We start from the raw sequence: 16,448 nt of genomic DNA on the forward strand, positions 1-16,448 counted from the left end.
GGAACTCCAGGAAGGCAGCCCAAGTTAACCAGTGTGCAGTATCTCCCAGTGCTCCCAGGAAGGCCAGGACCACAGGTGAACAACATCTCTTGAAGCAATTAGCTGCAGGTGAATGGAGTCACAGCTCTATTGCAGATCCTCAGAGGAGATTCTCCAGCTGGTGTTGCTTGGCATTTCAACACCTTGACTAGACTAGCATATGGGTGTTGTCTACACTATAAAAAGAGTTGCTCAAAGAAGGGCTCATGTTGCAAAAGAGATTTAGCTCTTCTGAAAGCCACCAAATAAATTTAAAGTGTAAAAAATTAAGCACCTCTCCTTTATGCACATCTCCAGGCCTGGAAAAAACCATCCACAAAGACCAGCTACAGAGAGAGCGTAATACATCCAACCCCTACACAGATCTGCACTGTTGGAAAGGACCAAAAGGACCAGAACAGGATTCAGTCCATAAGTAGATAAGATCTAAGTAAAACCATCCTTAATTTAATAACCAATATTTACAAAAAGTCATTTTGATGAGAACAACAAGGAATCATTTGCCTGCTCATGATACTGTACTTTTTATTTCACCTTTTGAAAGCCATGTAATTAGTTGCATTTAATTTTCTGTATTAGCCATCAAATCTGATCTCACTTCCATTACATAACTCTTGAACACACACATGATACACCTAACGCAGCATTTTGTTTCTGCAGAATATCTCATGTACTCGAACAACTCCAACCCCACACATTCCACCTCCCTGGTGCCTGTTAAGGCCACCTTCTTTCAGACCAGAAGAGGAGAACCCTACAGATACACCACGTACCATATAAGCCCTCCTGGGCCAGACCAAAGCAGATAACACACAGCACCCTCCTACCTCACAGTGGGTCACAAAGAGTTCCAAGCAACTTACTTAGAGCCCAAGAAAAAAATCACAGTAAAGGGAACACAGATTGAACCACCACTTGCACTCACCTCCCATGAAGCACCATCTCTACCTGCTCTCCTCCACCACAACCATAATACAGCTCCCAGCTGCCTGCTTTTGTCTCCCTGGGCTTGATGGCTCATGCAGCCCAGCTGGTGGCCCAAAGGACAGCACACCAGGCTGAGCAGGAGAAAGGCTATAGCCAGTGATAGGCAGAAAACTGCAAGGAAATGCTCTTCTCCACATAATTCCTGCTGAAGCCCCCTCATGTATCACACTCCTTCCAGTAGAGGTGGGTTCCTCAGTTGAAACAAAGCAATGTGTTCTCCCTGGAGGAGCTAAAGCACTAACTTTGAGCACAAGCTGTGAGTTCCATTTTGCAGAGCAGGGTGCTGCTGTCAGTACATGGGTGTGCCCTGCAGAAGCTCCCAATGGGGGAATGGTGCTGGATGGATCCAGAGGTAAAAAACACTTCTGAAGGGGGAAAGGCAGTATTTAATGTTGGTTAATCCTGAGGAAAACGGGCCATCCCAATCAGCTTTGAGAGGATCCTATGCAAAGAATTTCACCCAGAGGGTGGTAATGCACTGGAACAGGTTGCCCAAGGAGGCAGTGGATGCCCCATCCCTGCAGGCATTCAAGGCCAGGCTGGATGTGGCTCTGGGCAGCCTGGGCTGCTGGCTGGCGACCCTGCACATAGCAGGGGGTTGGAACTAGACAAGCACTGTGCTCCTTTGCAACCCAGGCCATTCTCTGATTCCATGTAAGGGTGGTGGTGGCTGGGCAGAAGCACATACCTTTATCTTTCCTGCTGCATCCCCACTTAAAGCTTATTAAGCCTCGCTAATAAGCACAGGAGAGTCGTGGCACACACAAAGCCAGCAGCCCTGAGCACACCTCACCACCTCTCCAGGACCGCAGTGACCCGTCCCATCCTCCAGCACCCACTCCCACCACCCACGGGGCGCTGCCCTGTGGCCACCAGCAGGCAGAGAGCGCGGATTACCTCGGGATTATCACAACCCACGGGATGTGGGATTACAAAATAAACACTGCTCGGCCGAAGGAAGCAGCGCACAGCGTTCCGCCCTGACTTTGCAGCGGTTCGGGGCTGAGCTCGAGGGGAGCCACCCGTGCCCACCCTGCAACCCCGGCAATGACGGAGCAGAACCGCCTCTCCCAGCACGGCCCGCAACGCGTGCAACACTTTGCAACGTTATTGCAGATTCCCCTCTCCGTCACCGCTCGGTTATTACCATCATCTTCTTTAAATTCTATTTTGCAAACCTTCGTGGAACAGACGCCCTCTCCTTGCTCCGCTTGGAGCTGCAGTAGAATGAAGGGGGGGTTGGGGGCGGGGGTGGGGGTGGGTAAGAGGGAGGAGAGGAGGAGAAGGAAAAAAAACACTTTTGGTTGAGGTTTTCCTGTTACTATCACTGTAGCGTTTATTTAGCCAATCTCCGAACTGTGACGTGAGGAAGGCAGGAATCATGGCTCGCTCATAATATTTAACACACCCACTGGAAGCTGGAGCTGCAGAGCTACCCGTCCAACCCGTCTCCAGAACCCAGTGTGGCTGAAAGAGGTTTTCACTCTGCACCTGCCATGCAGCTCTCCCCCTCTCCCCTCCTCTCCCCCCCTCCCTTCCTCTCTTCCTTTCTCTAAAGGCAGATCTGTAGGACCCAGCAGAGATCAAAGACGGGACCTCTTTGCTATATAGAACCGCTACCGAATTCTATTAGTTTCTTTCCCCTAATCCTTCCCCTCCCCTCCCCCCCCCCTCGTTTTTCTTTCTTTCCCTGTGCCATATTTAACCTTTATGTTGCAGTTGTGCCATCCGACAGTTTTGCAGCCAAAAAAACCCAACCCACGCCAAAGGCAAAGCCCAGTTCGGATACAGCAGCCACACCGGCTGGATCTCAGCTGAGCGCTCATCTCTCCCGAGCGGCGGACAAAGCGATGGATGAAGGAACTGGAACCGCTCGGAGAAAATGATTTTGCAGCCAATGTTCTTAAGCAGTCTCACAGAAGAGAGGGAGCGAGCGGAGAGCGCTTCTGCTGCATCACTGGGCACATTGAAAGGAAGGAGTCAGCGTTTCCTGCACTGCCAAACGTTATGGATGTTTTTTTTTTCCTTCTGTCGCGTTGCCGTACAGGTTTTCTTAATATTCTTCTCCCTCTCCTCCTCCCCGTCATTTTTTGAACGATTATGATTTAATCGCAGCCAACGCCAGACGCCGGTTTCTTCTCCAGAACCAGCTCTCCTTATTTGTTGTGATCCCCGTAATAAAAAAGCGAGAGAAACCGCGAACAGATGGCTCTAGATATCGCAGTGCCGCTGCCTTTGTTTTCCTACCGATTTTAAAGGCTCCTTTTTCCGATTATTATTATTTTTTTTTTCCCCCGATTTCCTTCCCCCCCTCCCCCCCCGCCCTCCCCCCTCCCAAGTTCTTGATGATACTGAGAAATGAGGACCTATCGCTTTTAGCCTCTTTCTGTCGCGGCGCCTATGGAGATAACTTTATTGACTTGATCGCTCGCTGCTCGACCCGCCAGGAGAGCGCCGGAGCCCCGGGGGGGGCGGAAGACCCGCTCCCGCTGCCGGCCGACCCCGCCGCCTCCCCTCCCTCCCTCCCCCGCTAATTCATCAGCCGCTCCCGGCCATGAAAATGCTCCTGGTCCGCAAGTTCCGGGTGCTGATCCTCATGGTGTTCCTCGTCGCCTGCACCATGCACATCATGATCGACCTGCTGCCTCGCCTGGAGCGCCGCGGTGCCGAGGGCCGCCCGGGCTGCTCCTGCCCTCCGCCCGCCGCGCCGCCCCGCGCCGCCCCGCGCTGGCCCAGCAAACACACGCTGCGGATCCTGCAGGACTTCAGCGCCGAGCCGGCCTCCAACCTCTCCTCGCAGTCGCGGGAGGCGGCGGAGCGGGCGGCGGGCGGCGGAGGGGACGCGGCGGCGGCGGCGGCGGCGGGCGGGGACGGGGGGGCGGCGGGGCGGCCTCGGCGGCTCATCGCGCCCGGAGCCCCGCGCCCGCCGCCCCCCGCCCAAGCCGCGCCGTTGGCCGCCCTCTTCCAGCACCCGCTGTACCGCGCCGCCCTGCCCCCGCTGACCGACGGCGACCTCCTCTTCAATGTCAACAGCGACATCAGGTTCAACCCGCGGGCGGCCGAGCAGAGCGAGTGGTGAGGATCGGGGAAGTGGGGGGGGAGGAGGGGGCGCGGGGTCGGGGCGGAACGCGGCGCGGTGCTGCCCTGCTGAGCTGCCTTTTTCCGGGGGTGTTCCCGAAGAATTGGGTGTCACGGCTCGGGGTGAAAGGGAGGGATTCGGGCTTCAGGGGTATGAGAAATGGAGCGGAACCGTCTGCAGGCGTCAGCCGTTGTTTTCCTTCCAAATTAGCCCCGAAATACGGGACGTAACGCGGCAGTGTCGGGAGCAGAGGGTCCCCGGGATGCTGCCTGCAGCTGCAGCCAGAGGCAGATGCTAGCAGAGAAACAGTGGGAGGCCAGGCTCAGACACAGCACAACCCCCTTGCCCTGCACCTTCTCATTTGCAGGGGCTGAGCAGTCCGTCCCGCCACCAACAGCCTCACTTTTCTCTAAAGTAAGGTCTAATGTCACAAAGTTCTGTCTTCAGGCTTTGATCGGTGCTCCAGTTTTCATCCTCAATTAATTCCCAGTGTCCTGGCACCTCCGCAGCCCTCCAGCCTTCAGAGTGCTCTATTGCCTCTGCGAATGGTTTGTTGGCTGGTGGGAAACGCTGGGAAATCTCAATGAGTGAGAAATCCAAAGGCTTGTCTAATCCAACAGCACCCTCTTCCAAACACACTGACATTGTAGTGTTTAAACAGCTGCATTGTACCGAGCAAAAGCTCTGTGAAGCTGCAGAGCTTCCAATGGGATCCGAACATTCAGACGGAGAGGACAGATATCTCTGATTTCTACCCCCTGCACATGTCAGTGGTCCAGGCCCTTCTGCTTAACAGAAGCATCTGTGAAGGGAAATAACTGACAAAGTTCTGGTTTCCTTGAGAATAAAAGACCAATGGCAGAACATGGAATGATGGCTAAAAGCATGGGAGGCTTTGGGGTGGGAGAAGTGTGGCTGTGTCACATAGGTGGAGGGCAAAGCTGTCCCTAATGGCCATAATGCAGCTGCTGCTGTGTGTTTTCCCCCCAAGTTCCCCGAGCAAACATGAAATGTAGCATTCACATGTTGTTCTCACAGTCCTTTTCCATATCAGTATGGTGCTGCTAAGGAAGGGGCGACCCACCCCAAGTTTCTCTTTAGCAGCAGGTTCAGCTGAGCTGGTTTCTTCTTATTCTTCCTGATTAAAAGGAAGGAGGGGGAACATTGGGTCCAACAGGTCAGCTTTCTGCTGCACTGACTTCCAGCCCCAGCTCTGTTAAATAAAACTTGAGGACGATGCTTTGCTTTGGGTCCAACTTGTAAGAGATGTTTGCAACATGATGCACTCTAAACACAACGTAAACCCTGCAGCTCCACATTTCGGCTGTATAAGGGCCTCTGTGAGCTCCTGGTTATGTCACTGTCAGTTTAGCTCCTGTCTTTCATGGGCTTCAAATAAGGCATGAAGAGTGGAGGTGCCAATTTGGCTTCCCCCACCTGCACAGCCCTCCCCAGCCCCATTTCTTGGTGCCTGCTACAATCTGTAACAATATTTCTTTCTCCTCATTTATGGTATTGCTTTTTTTTCCCCCCTTTCCCTTGTCTGTTTTGGTGGTAGGCATAACGAAGAGAACGAAGAGTTTTTGCCAACTGGAGAAACCTCCATAGACTCCTACCCAAACTGGTTAAAATTCCACATTGGCATCAATCGGTACGAGCTGTATTCCAGACATAACCCTGCAATCGAGGCTTTACTACAAGACCTGGTCTCCCAGAAGATCACCAGTGTTGGTATGTTTGGGCACTAATGGTTTTTATGGCTATTTGCTTGTCGTTCAGATCTCTGAATATTAATAGCTGTTTTGCACGACTTCTCTCTGTGCCTACAACGTTGCTTCCTGACTTCTGTGCTCATTTTCCTTGTTAAACAGAAGGAGATATTGCCAGCTCTGTATCACCTGAATAATTGAAAAGTCTGCCAGGAAGGCATGCCCTCATTCATTTCTGATGTCCTCTGGTTATCAGGTTGAAAGCACCCTATTTAAAGAAAAAAGGAAGAAAAGGCTAATGAAAAAATCACAGCCAAAAGCAGACAGCATCCTGCCTGAGCAAAGCGTCTGCTGCTTGCTGGTCATTATTTAGGGCTGAATCTGGAAGGAGGAGAGCAGCAATGAGCCCTGCAGCCATGCAGGGAGAGATGGGCATGGGGGCTCAGAGGGGCTGCATCCCCCTGGGCACAGCTCAGCTCTGCTTGTTCCACTTGGGATGTGCCCCTGTCAGCCTTTGGCTCCGGTTAAACAAGGTGACAGAGTTTGTTGTTGTTGTTTTATTTTTTCTCCGGGGCTGTTTAATGACAGCGTGTGTCTCTTCGAATTTAGCTGCCGAGCTGCACAGGGAGTGAAAAAAACCCGCAGCCTGAATGAAAGCCCTGCACTGCTAAACAAGCACAGCCCGTGGGCTGCAGGGTAGAACTGCACAACCACCGGCCTCCAAGAAAATGGAGTGCCTTGTGCTGACCACAGAGTTGCTAAGTCTGTTTCAGGGGCATGAAATAGCAGCTCTGTAAAAGTGCTGATTGCATGGAGCCACCGCGGGATGAGGTCACCAGGTCTTTAACCCTGCAAGGCAAAAATTCCCCTGGCTTCAGCAGGAAATGGTCCCTGCAAGAATAGCACCCATAGGCCTGTGGTGGACATTTCCATCATGTGAATCCCAGCAGCTGCTGAATAGAACTAAGGGAGATCCTTGGTCATCAGTAGTGGGCTGAGCACAGATCAGCCAGGGTGGGGGAAAGGCAGGATGCCCTGGGAGGGCTGCACATTCAGTTATAGAATTGGTAAGGTTGGCAAAGACCACTGAGACCATCAGGTGCAAACATGGATGTGTGCACGACTGGCAGCTCTTCTCTGAGCTCTGTGGGGTGGAAACCTGCTGCAGCAGTGCATGGTGTCCAGCTGCTGCCCTGCAGGTGGGAGGACAGGGTCTGGGGGACAGCTGGGCTCGAGAAAGAGGACAAACACAGGCTTGTTTATTAACAAGCATCAGGTTCTCCATCCCTACAGCTCTGGACTGGGAGAACAGGTGCTATGGCTAAGCTGTGTGTTTTCCCATCTCTGGCTCAGAAATGGCACTGCAGGCAGCAGCACGCTGCCAGTGCTTTTCCCCGTGTGCACATAGCGATTCCTGCAGTAGCAGTGATGTGTGAGCAGGGTCCAAGGCAGCTTTTTTCAGCATTAGCAGTGCTCTGTAAGCACATCCTTTGGGAGAGAAAAAGAAGAGGTGTTCTGCCCTTCCCTGCCCCCCTGCAGAGCCCTGAGCAGTGAGCAGGTTGTGCCTGGGTCCTTGAAGGGGGGATGCTCAGCCAAACTGCCCTCTGGCTCAGCTGCTGAGGTTCACACAAAACACATCAGCCCCAGCCATGGTTTGGACTGCGTGGCTTCTGTGTGTCCCTTCTACAGAGCAGTGAGATGGTTAAGGTTGATGTAGGGATGCTCAAGAAGGGAGATGGGAAGGAGAAATAATAGGTTACTCTTTGCTCAGTTTGAGCTTCTGGGCATATTGCTTAACCTCTCTATGCTTCAGTTAACCTAGCAGCAGCACTGTTACAATGAAAAATAGGAGTGAAATCCTGACAGCAGTGACGTAAGTGGAAGTTTTGTCATTGGCTTCCCTGAGGCCATGATTTCACCAATGCATCGTATAGATGTGTCATGAGGTTTTCATTAATTATGGTTTTGATAGAGCTTTGAGATCAATGTGGAGGAAAGGCCAGAGCCTGCAGAGGAGGTCTGATGATTAACAGCCGTTTCCTATGGGACTGTCTCTTTGCTAATGTTTGAATAAGTCAGGGCCTCTTATGCCCCAACATGAAAGCACAGAACTGTGCTTTCTATCAACGATTCAGTATTATTTCCATACGCTGAAATATGAAGTACATTTAATAGAGGTATCAGTCACTGTGGGAACTGGGCAGCAATCCCAGCATAACATGAAGCAGGGAGGTAGAAGGAGACTTCTGCCCGGGTCAAGAAGCCAGATAGGAATGTAGCTGGGAGCTTCCACAGCCTCTGTGGGGCTTCAGGGGCTCTCGGTCGGATTGCAAAGCAAGAAGAGCATCTTGCTAATATGCTTCTTTTAATCCATCTTTTATTTCCCTTTGCAAATTCTTCGGATGTTTAAAAATATGTTTTAAAATAACATCTGCCATTTTTCAGCTTTGCTGCAGAGCCACAGCAGGGATTCAAAAACATGTAAGCTGATTAATAAAGAGTCATATATTTGACCAAAGGACATTTATAGGACTTTTACAGTCTTTTGAATTTTCCTGCAGATTTTCCAATTGGACTGAGTTTTTCTTTATCCTCTTTGCTCTCTGTTCATTTTTTCTTTAAGGCAGCAGCAAAGATTCTAGGTTAGAAGTAAAAATAAATGGGCCTCTTCGTGGCATCCAATCTTCAGGCTCCTTTTTGTAAGCAGGACAATTAAATACGCAGGCTTACATGCATTAGATGAAATGGGATATTGCTCTATCCAGTCTTTTCCCAGCGTTCAGATTTGCTGTGGCTCTAATAGAATTAGGTGATTTGCCATGTGGGTTTTTGATACCTTCAGTAATTAGATCCAAACTGCAGCTAAACAGCTTTCTTCACCACTCCGCACTTTCCCTGCTCCCTTTGCATTATTTATGGAGGAGAGTGGTGACCGGATTGATCCTTCCCCATCTATCAGCACTGCTCACACGGCCCCGTAATGTGCAGCGTTGTTTTAAAATGAAAACGGTGACAGAAGCAATTCCCAAGAGCAGGGAGCACCAAGGTGACATTTTCTTGATGTTAAAGTTTAAACGGAACAAAAGCAGGGATGGGAAGGAGCGTCACATTCAGCTCCCACAGTGACACCTAGAGCTGGCCTTGAAAAGGACAAGGTTACTCAGAGCTTTGAAGCTGAGGATGTGTTCTGTGCCCTGCATCAATAGACGGAGCTCCTATTCATTCTGAGCAGCATAAAGGGATGGCTCTTAATTTGATTTAATTCAGTGAAAATTTCCCCCTGCCATAAATAGGAGCCTGGAGAGAATTGTTTTCCATTGGGCACCGACTCCCAGTTTGCAGAGGAAGCACACGCACAGGCAACTGCACGCTTCCTTTGCCTTTCAGAACTGTTTATTGCATGCATCAATAACCATGGTTGGCTGTTTTCTTGTGTATTTACAAAACGTCTGTGCATAATTGCACAGCGCTGTCAGCAGTTTAACAACAAATACGGCACGGTGCATTGTAGATCTTCATCTCTCACGTGTTCCTGTCCCTGTGCTGAGGGACTGTGGTTGAGCAGAACATGGTGATCGATGGGTTGAGTGAGTTGGGTTTGAGGTTTTGATTCTTCTTTAGTTGTCTGGCTGGAAAGATTTGGAAATATACCTGACTGAGTTCATTTCTGAACCTGCAGTGCCTTTGGTTTGTACAGGCAGTAATTAGGAAGTTACCGCATGAGATTACTCATGCAGTGAAGGAATGCTGCAGTTAGGCAAGGTAGACTCTGCTTCAACTTAGGAGAAAATAAAGAGAGAGGTAGACAATAAATACTAAACTTAAATTCTGGTGCTGAAGGGAATTATAAAAATCTCATCAAAGGAGAGGAAAAAGTGCTGCTGAAAATGTAATGCAATGTAGCACCATTGATTTACTGTATAAGGAAACAGTGAATCAGCCAAGAGTCAACAGATTGATTAAATGTACAATTCCAGATGAAAAGAGAGGACTTAAAGCGTACAACAAAGCCGCTGAATGGTCTCACAGATCTCTTGCCTATCAGAATTCTTTACTATCTTGACTAAAGCAAGAAAGGTCATTAAAAACAAGTTAGCAGGATTGGCTGAGCCAGAACAAATTAAGAGATGATGATGGTTTGAACTTGATTTGAAATCTATTCTTTACAGCTTGTCTGGGGCCATGTCTTTAGCCCAGGGCAGAGTATTGCTTGTTAAAGCCAGTCGTAGAGTCATAGAGTCACAGAATGGTTTGGGTTGGAAGGGACCTTTAAGATCGTCTTGTTTCAGCCCCCTGCTATAGGCAGGTACACCTCCCACTGGATCAGTCAACACTCTCATGCTAGATTTAAGCTTGACCTATACAATAGGATCTGAATGGATCTGGACATCTATTTCAGCTGTTTGCACATCCCAGGCTTTGACTGGATCTTGTTGCTCAGGCATTAGCTTTGCATAAATAACCAAAACAAAGTGTTCAAAGGTCCTTTTGGAACTCTCACTTTCTATCAGAAGACTATATATGCAAGACTTATGCAGCAAATCCAAGCTGGAAAGGCAGATAAATTCCAAGTCCTTTTGGGTCAAATCACAATGGGCACCACTGGATCTCTACTGAGTCTGTACTAGATGATTTAGAAGAGGGAGATAGAAACCACGTAGCATACAGGTATAAAAACAGGCTTGAAAGATAATGGGTAGTGCATCTTTTATACTGATGGTATCTGTAGATTTGGAGGGGTATTCACTGGGACATCTTGTATTGATGAGAAGAAGAGAATTGATTTCAGGAAAAGAAGGAGGGGACAGGATGGAAGAGGTAGCAGACCCGATGTGTGGCTATGTCAGAAAACACTGAAGGCATTTTTAGAGGCATGATTCAAAAGTCCATCAGAGAAAACAGAAAGAATCTGTCTGATTTTACTGGTCTTTGGTTCCTAATCCCTCGGACCCTCCAGGAGAAGGATATCTCAGAGGATTTTCTGCAAAGCCTCCTGAAGTTAGGAAGGTTTCTAATTGCACCCAAAAGATCTTTCCCTGGGTTTAGAGGAAAGTTTAATGCTGCATTCCCTTTCTTTCTACTTTGGGGGAAAAGAAAGCTTTTGAATTGCCTGGAGGTAAAATAGCAATGATTCTATTGGGATTTGGTTTGAACACTGTGCCGGTATGTTCAGGTGCTGTAGAAGAGGGAATTTGAGGTATTCCTTTTCCAGAGCTGCTCTTGTTCTTACAGTATCTTCAGAAACCTTAAAACCAAACAAAGATGAAATCAGAGTTTGACTAGAGGCTCCCTTTAGAATCAGAACAGCATGACATTGTGAGACCTCTTAAAAATTATATAAGCTCGCTGATCATAGACAAGACAGATTGTGATGGCGTAGCATCTTCCAGTTCCTTGTAAAATGGTGTATTCTGCTCCAGGGAGTTATAAATCCTTCAGAATTGTTCTTATGGGCAGTAAGTGACAGCGCAAGGACGTCTGCAGGTAAGCCAACAGTGTTTGTCCAGGAGAAGTTCCTGGAAGGGGACGTGGCTATTGCTGTTTGCCTGGGGTGACCAAAGGGATGTATTTAAGTGAGGTTTGATCAGGAAAAAAATACAGCTCAGAAAAGGGGAGGGAAGCCAGTACTCTACAGTAGCAGTAATGGTCAAGGAATGTAATCGAGCCTGGAAGTTCTAGTGAGTCACCTCCAGTGAGACCTGCTCTTCTCCAATTGCCACCCTCATGATTTGGGCACCTTCCTCAGGCTCTGCTCCCCATTCTATTTAATTTAAAGTTGCATTAAGGATATTATTGAGTTCAGCAGGATAGTCTGGGCTCAGCACCATGTGTTTCCTTCTCTTTAAGGACGGAACATTAGTTGCTGGACTTGCTGCGTATCTTTAAATCTCCTCTGGCCTGTCCAGTGACTAGATGAAGTGGGAATGTCTGGGAGCCTGGAGAACGTGGAGGGAAGCCAACATGGAGCTCATATGACGTTGGCCCCAGTGCCGATGGCTGCCAGCATACTTAGTTACAAGGCTCCATGCAACGCTGTTCCCATCAACGTCACCCTCTGTTTTGGAAGGGCCCGAAGTTTTCTCCTGGCAGCAGCAGTGGGACAGCATCCCAGCCAAACTTCTGTTGGGTTGAGGCTACTATTGCAGCCAATTAAGACAATACAATAAGATGGATCTAAAAAGGCCGAGAGATGCTTTTGTCTTACTTCAGCTCAATTCTTTCTGACAGGAAACCAAGCCTCTGTGTCTCATGGAAGAATTATGCTGAATTGTTAATCTTCTTCATACATTCCCCTTCTCAGTGATGACACACTCTCTGTTGAGTTCAGCTGCTAACAAAATCATTATCTGTCGAGTGGCTTCAATTTGCTGAGAAACCAGTCAGCTTAATGCATCTGTTGCTTTGTGCTTAGAAATAGGCATGCTGGAACATCCTTTTTTCTTCTTTGCATTTCTGTGGTTTCCTAAAGCCTTGGCTTCCCAGCTGTACCTCAAAATAGGCTCTGTCCTTCCCACTTCTCTGATGAGCTTACAGGATATTTGCTATATTTTGGACTTATATGGCTCAGGGAGGAGAAGGAGCCAGGGTCTAAGCCCTGAGCTATTCATAATTCAACCAAAAAGCATACATTATGTAAATTTTAAAGAAAAACCGTGCAGTCTTCATTTGTTGTGATCAGTTTGCAAGCAGCTGTACTGAGATTGGTGAGCTGGGGAGGATTATACCTGACAGAAGGGACAAAGTTCTGCCCTTTGGGCTCAAGACACATTACTGACCTAACTGAAGACATCCCACATGAATAGGGTTGCGATTACAGGTTGTGCCTTAAAAAGGCAGGCAGACTCTGCTCGTTTGGCAGCAGCTGGGCAGGGATGTTCATGGAACGGCAGTGGGTCTGTGTGGATCTTTGTAGGCATGAGGCAAGGGCAGCTCCAGCTGCCTGCCTGCTGTCCAAACCAAGCAGAAACGTTTCCAGAGTGCATGGCTGGGCTGTGATGTTCCTGGGGCAGCACTGTCTGCTTTGGGATGGATGTTTGCTGTTCTTCATTGCCTCCGGGCTCTGGGCTTGGTAGAAAAAAAATGCCTATATCCTTCCCTCGGGTGCAGATCAACTGACGTGCTCTGCACAAGAGAGACAGTTTGGTACATGCAAATCACATACTTCTGCTTTACCTGTTCAGTGCAAGTTATTTAATGCCCTTTAATTACTAATTATTTATTTGTTCCCTTGGGATCAACTCATAATGCAAGAGAAGGCAGGGGTCAGCAAAACAGCAAGGCAGAAGGGATTTTGTTCTAAGGCAAGTGTAATCACACTGACCAGATTTACACAGCATTCTGTTGCAAAAACATGGATTACATGGGCTGAAAGAGAGCTGTCAGCCTACCAGTAATATGGCACGGAGAGGAGTAATTAAAAAGGCTGTACAGCTAGTGGCATTGCTTAGAGAAAGAGAAGGTACGGATTATATAGGTTGAATAAGGGTGGCTCAATGCCAAAACTGACAGAGGGAGGCAACTTGACTTTCATATCATTCTCCAGTCGATACAGGTTTTTTCAGAACAGTAAAGAAAGGGATTGATGATGTGATCGTTTGTGGGAAGCGTTTTGAAAGGACTGACTCATCCCCACAGATAGGGCTGTCATGGCTCTCCCAAACAAGAAGTGAGTTAAAGAGTTAGGGTATGGGTCATTTCATTTATTCAGAGCAGTTTTGATTGAGACGGTGAAAAAGCAGCTGGTTTGCCAAAGTATATATTTACCTTTTCCAGTAACCTCATCATCAAGTAGCATGCATTTTAGGAATTCTTACATTAAAATAAAAAGGGCTCTGACTTTAAAAACACTGTAATCTGGCTGTTAACTTGATATTGTTCAAATTGTGCAGGTTGGTATGAATGAATGTCAGTCTTAAATTCCCATTAGTTCCCAGCTGGGATGTGAATTCAGTGTCTGAGCAGTCGGCCCCAGGTGCATGGGATGGACTGCAGCCCCTGCCACCCCACATCCCGCTGCCCTCCCCACACAGCCAAAGGCTCTCTACACACCTCTGCTGTCCTCCACAACCACCATGGGGTCCCCTGAAAGCTAGTAGGTGGTTTGGGTTAAATCTCCATTGTGCATAGAGGAGATGGATTTACATACCGCTCAGCAGCAATGATTAAAATCGCAGCAGAGATCAGAGGCTGCTCTAGTATCTGCTCATACTTTTAATTAAGGAGATGTCTGCTGTGCACTGGACTGTAATCCCAGCTACAGCTGGATTTGAAACCATTCTATCTGCCTTCCCAGTGTGTACCTCTTGTTAGCAGGAAGTCCCAAAGTAGTTGAAGATGGAGAAAGCAGGACTTCAGTGAGCTGTTCCTATATCTGCTCCTCAGTCAGGGTGCTTGTAGGGACCACCATGGATCTACCCATGACCAACCAAAGAGGACAAAGACATGTCAGGGAGTATGATCCAAATTAGTGCTGGCCAGTAGCACAAATATACTCTTCCCTGTTCTCTGCACCCACTGGATAATCTGTTATCCAGTTAGGACTGCCCTGCTTGGTGCTCAGATGCCACAGTGCTGCATGTGGTACAGAGCAAAGATACGTGCTTTCATTTCAAGGAAGCTGAATGTAAGTAGATCCATATGTAGCATTTTAAAGGGGTTTTGCTTTTTCCCACAGCAATGAAGTCAGGCGGCACGCAACTGAAGCTGATCATGACGTTCCAGAATTATGGACAAGCATTGTTCAAACCAATGAAGTAAGTGAAATGATGTCTGGCTGTGTTGTATAGCCTGTTGCCTCTTTCAAAGCCATTAGAAGTTTGCTCTGGTATTGCTCGAGGTTGGTGTGGCTGATTGGCTAGGCTGGATGCTCAATATAGGGCTGTAGGGTATATGGAAACCTTGCTTTGGTTTGCTTTGGAAAACTGGGCTTTGGAAGTTACATTTCAGATGCATTTTAGTCTTCTCAGGAGTGTTATTCACTCTGATCTCTGTAATCTCCCATCATAAATACAGGGTGTTTTCAGCATTTCTTTTGTATGTAAATGTATTCTATAGGCTCGAGCTTTATCTAATGTCATTTCTCCTCTGGAATATGATCATATGTGGGAGATGGCTCAAAACAGTTTTGGGAAGACCTGAATAGTATTTGTCTGATAAATTACAGTTTAATCCACTGGTTGTTTGTATGGAAGAGCTGTGTTAGTCATTTGGCTGTGGCGATGCTGACTGTGAAATGTGTTCATTTGAGAGTGCTGCTGCAAGGTAACGGATCTGGAAACAAGGGGAAGGACTGGGATGAGGCAGTGATGGTTTGCACCTGCATCAGGCTGCCCAGATCCCACCGAGATCAGAGAGGTTATTCATACATAAAAGAGATGTTAAAGAGTTCCAATCCCTGACCTCTGTGTTTGTGTTGTAATAAGGAAGATGACTCTGTGCTTGTTGTAGATGGTTTAGCAAAGACACTGGGTATTGCAAAATGTTTAATGAAGCTACTCAATATCTGTGTCAGGGGTACCACTGGAATAATAAATTCATTTCCTTCTTTTGTTCCCACTGTGGAGAAGATACATTAATTATCTCTAGGATGGCCCATAAAAGAGTAGAGTAACTCAGAATGAGTGGTTTGGAATACATACTGGCATTGTGTTATGGCTCTAGTGGGGAACACAGCTGGTGGGGTAAGATGCTGGCTGGGGCCTGAGATAAATGCCCAGTTTTACTACAGATATTGCTATAGACTGACCTCAGACAAGTGCAGACTTTATTCGATCTTATTTGACTGCCAGAAGGGACAAATAATTGGTTCCTGCTACCTTCGACTCAAGCCTGAGCAGGAGCTCACCTTGTGTGCATTTATCCTGGGGTTTATGTGGAAATCCATTGAGTGGCACAATTTTTGAGGCACAAAGATACTGTACGAAAGCATTACACCTCCATGTTATTTCTCTTGTTACACACAAATTTCTCCATGTTTCTAGTGGGTCCCTAATTCCTGGGAAGAGTTCAGAGGAAACAGAGATATCAGATCAGAGGGAAAGTGCTTTCAGAGAGCATCTACTCCAACATCTTCCCTTTCCTTCTCTGCCTCTGCTCTGAATCATTAGATCATCAGAGCATCAGTCCATGGGTCCAACCCCTACATCTTCAAGTTTGGTGCATTTAAGCACAATTCCTATTTGTTTCCCATCCTTCATGGCAAACTAAGAACTGGGCACATCTAGGGAGCCTTTAAGAACAAGGAAGAATCATGGTTGTGCAGTTGGATTTTACGTAGCGTGTGATTTGTTTCTTCTCCATTTGCTGAGATGCAGATAATTTCAATCTCTGTCTTTGGTATAACATTGTAATTCTGGGAATGCTAATGAGGTTAAATCAAAAGTTTACTGCTTCTACCCTGCCTTGGCAAGATGATGGATGACAGTAGATGTATAGCCACTTTCCTGTACAGAAGCAATTACTACCATCCACCAGTACAACAACAAAAGATGATGATGTCTTAATCATTCCCTTTGCTTAATGCGAAGGGCAGCAACATCTTATTTTCTCCCTGATCTTTGCATTAAATACACATCTGGATAAAGCAGCTTTAGAACATTCAGCATCTGTGTTCCCAGGCACCACACCTTACAGCA

At 47.6% G+C, this 16,448-nt stretch overlaps 1 protein-coding gene and 1 long non-coding RNA gene across 2 annotated transcripts in view; one reads left to right on the top strand and one right to left on the bottom strand.

Annotated features, from left to right (window-relative positions):
* LOC107320795 (uncharacterized) overlaps nt 1–2,264 on the bottom strand; it is a 167,893-nt gene extending 165,629 nt beyond the window's left edge. Inside the window, exon 1 of the long non-coding RNA XR_014933774.1 lies at nt 2,205–2,264. This is a non-coding gene — a long non-coding RNA (uncharacterized LOC107320795). The remainder of the gene's footprint in view (nt 1–2,204) is intronic.
* Nucleotides 2,265–2,351: 87 nt separating this feature from the next.
* FAM20C (FAM20C golgi associated secretory pathway kinase) overlaps nt 2,352–16,448 on the top strand; it is a 54,336-nt gene continuing 40,239 nt past the window's right edge. The window contains exons 1-4 of the mRNA XM_085513824.1: nt 2,352–2,502; nt 2,746–4,101; nt 5,664–5,836; nt 14,489–14,567. Of these exons, the coding sequence (XP_085369950.1) occupies nt 3,581–4,101; nt 5,664–5,836; nt 14,489–14,567 (773 nt within the window). The 5' untranslated portion in view covers nt 2,352–2,502; nt 2,746–3,580. The remainder of the gene's footprint in view (nt 2,503–2,745; nt 4,102–5,663; nt 5,837–14,488; nt 14,568–16,448) is intronic.

This window comes from Coturnix japonica, chromosome 13 (assembly GCF_054131305.1).
Source record: "Coturnix japonica strain WE chromosome 13, WE-NBRP24, whole genome shotgun sequence".
Classification (NCBI taxonomy): Eukaryota; Metazoa; Chordata; class Aves; order Galliformes; family Phasianidae; genus Coturnix; species Coturnix japonica.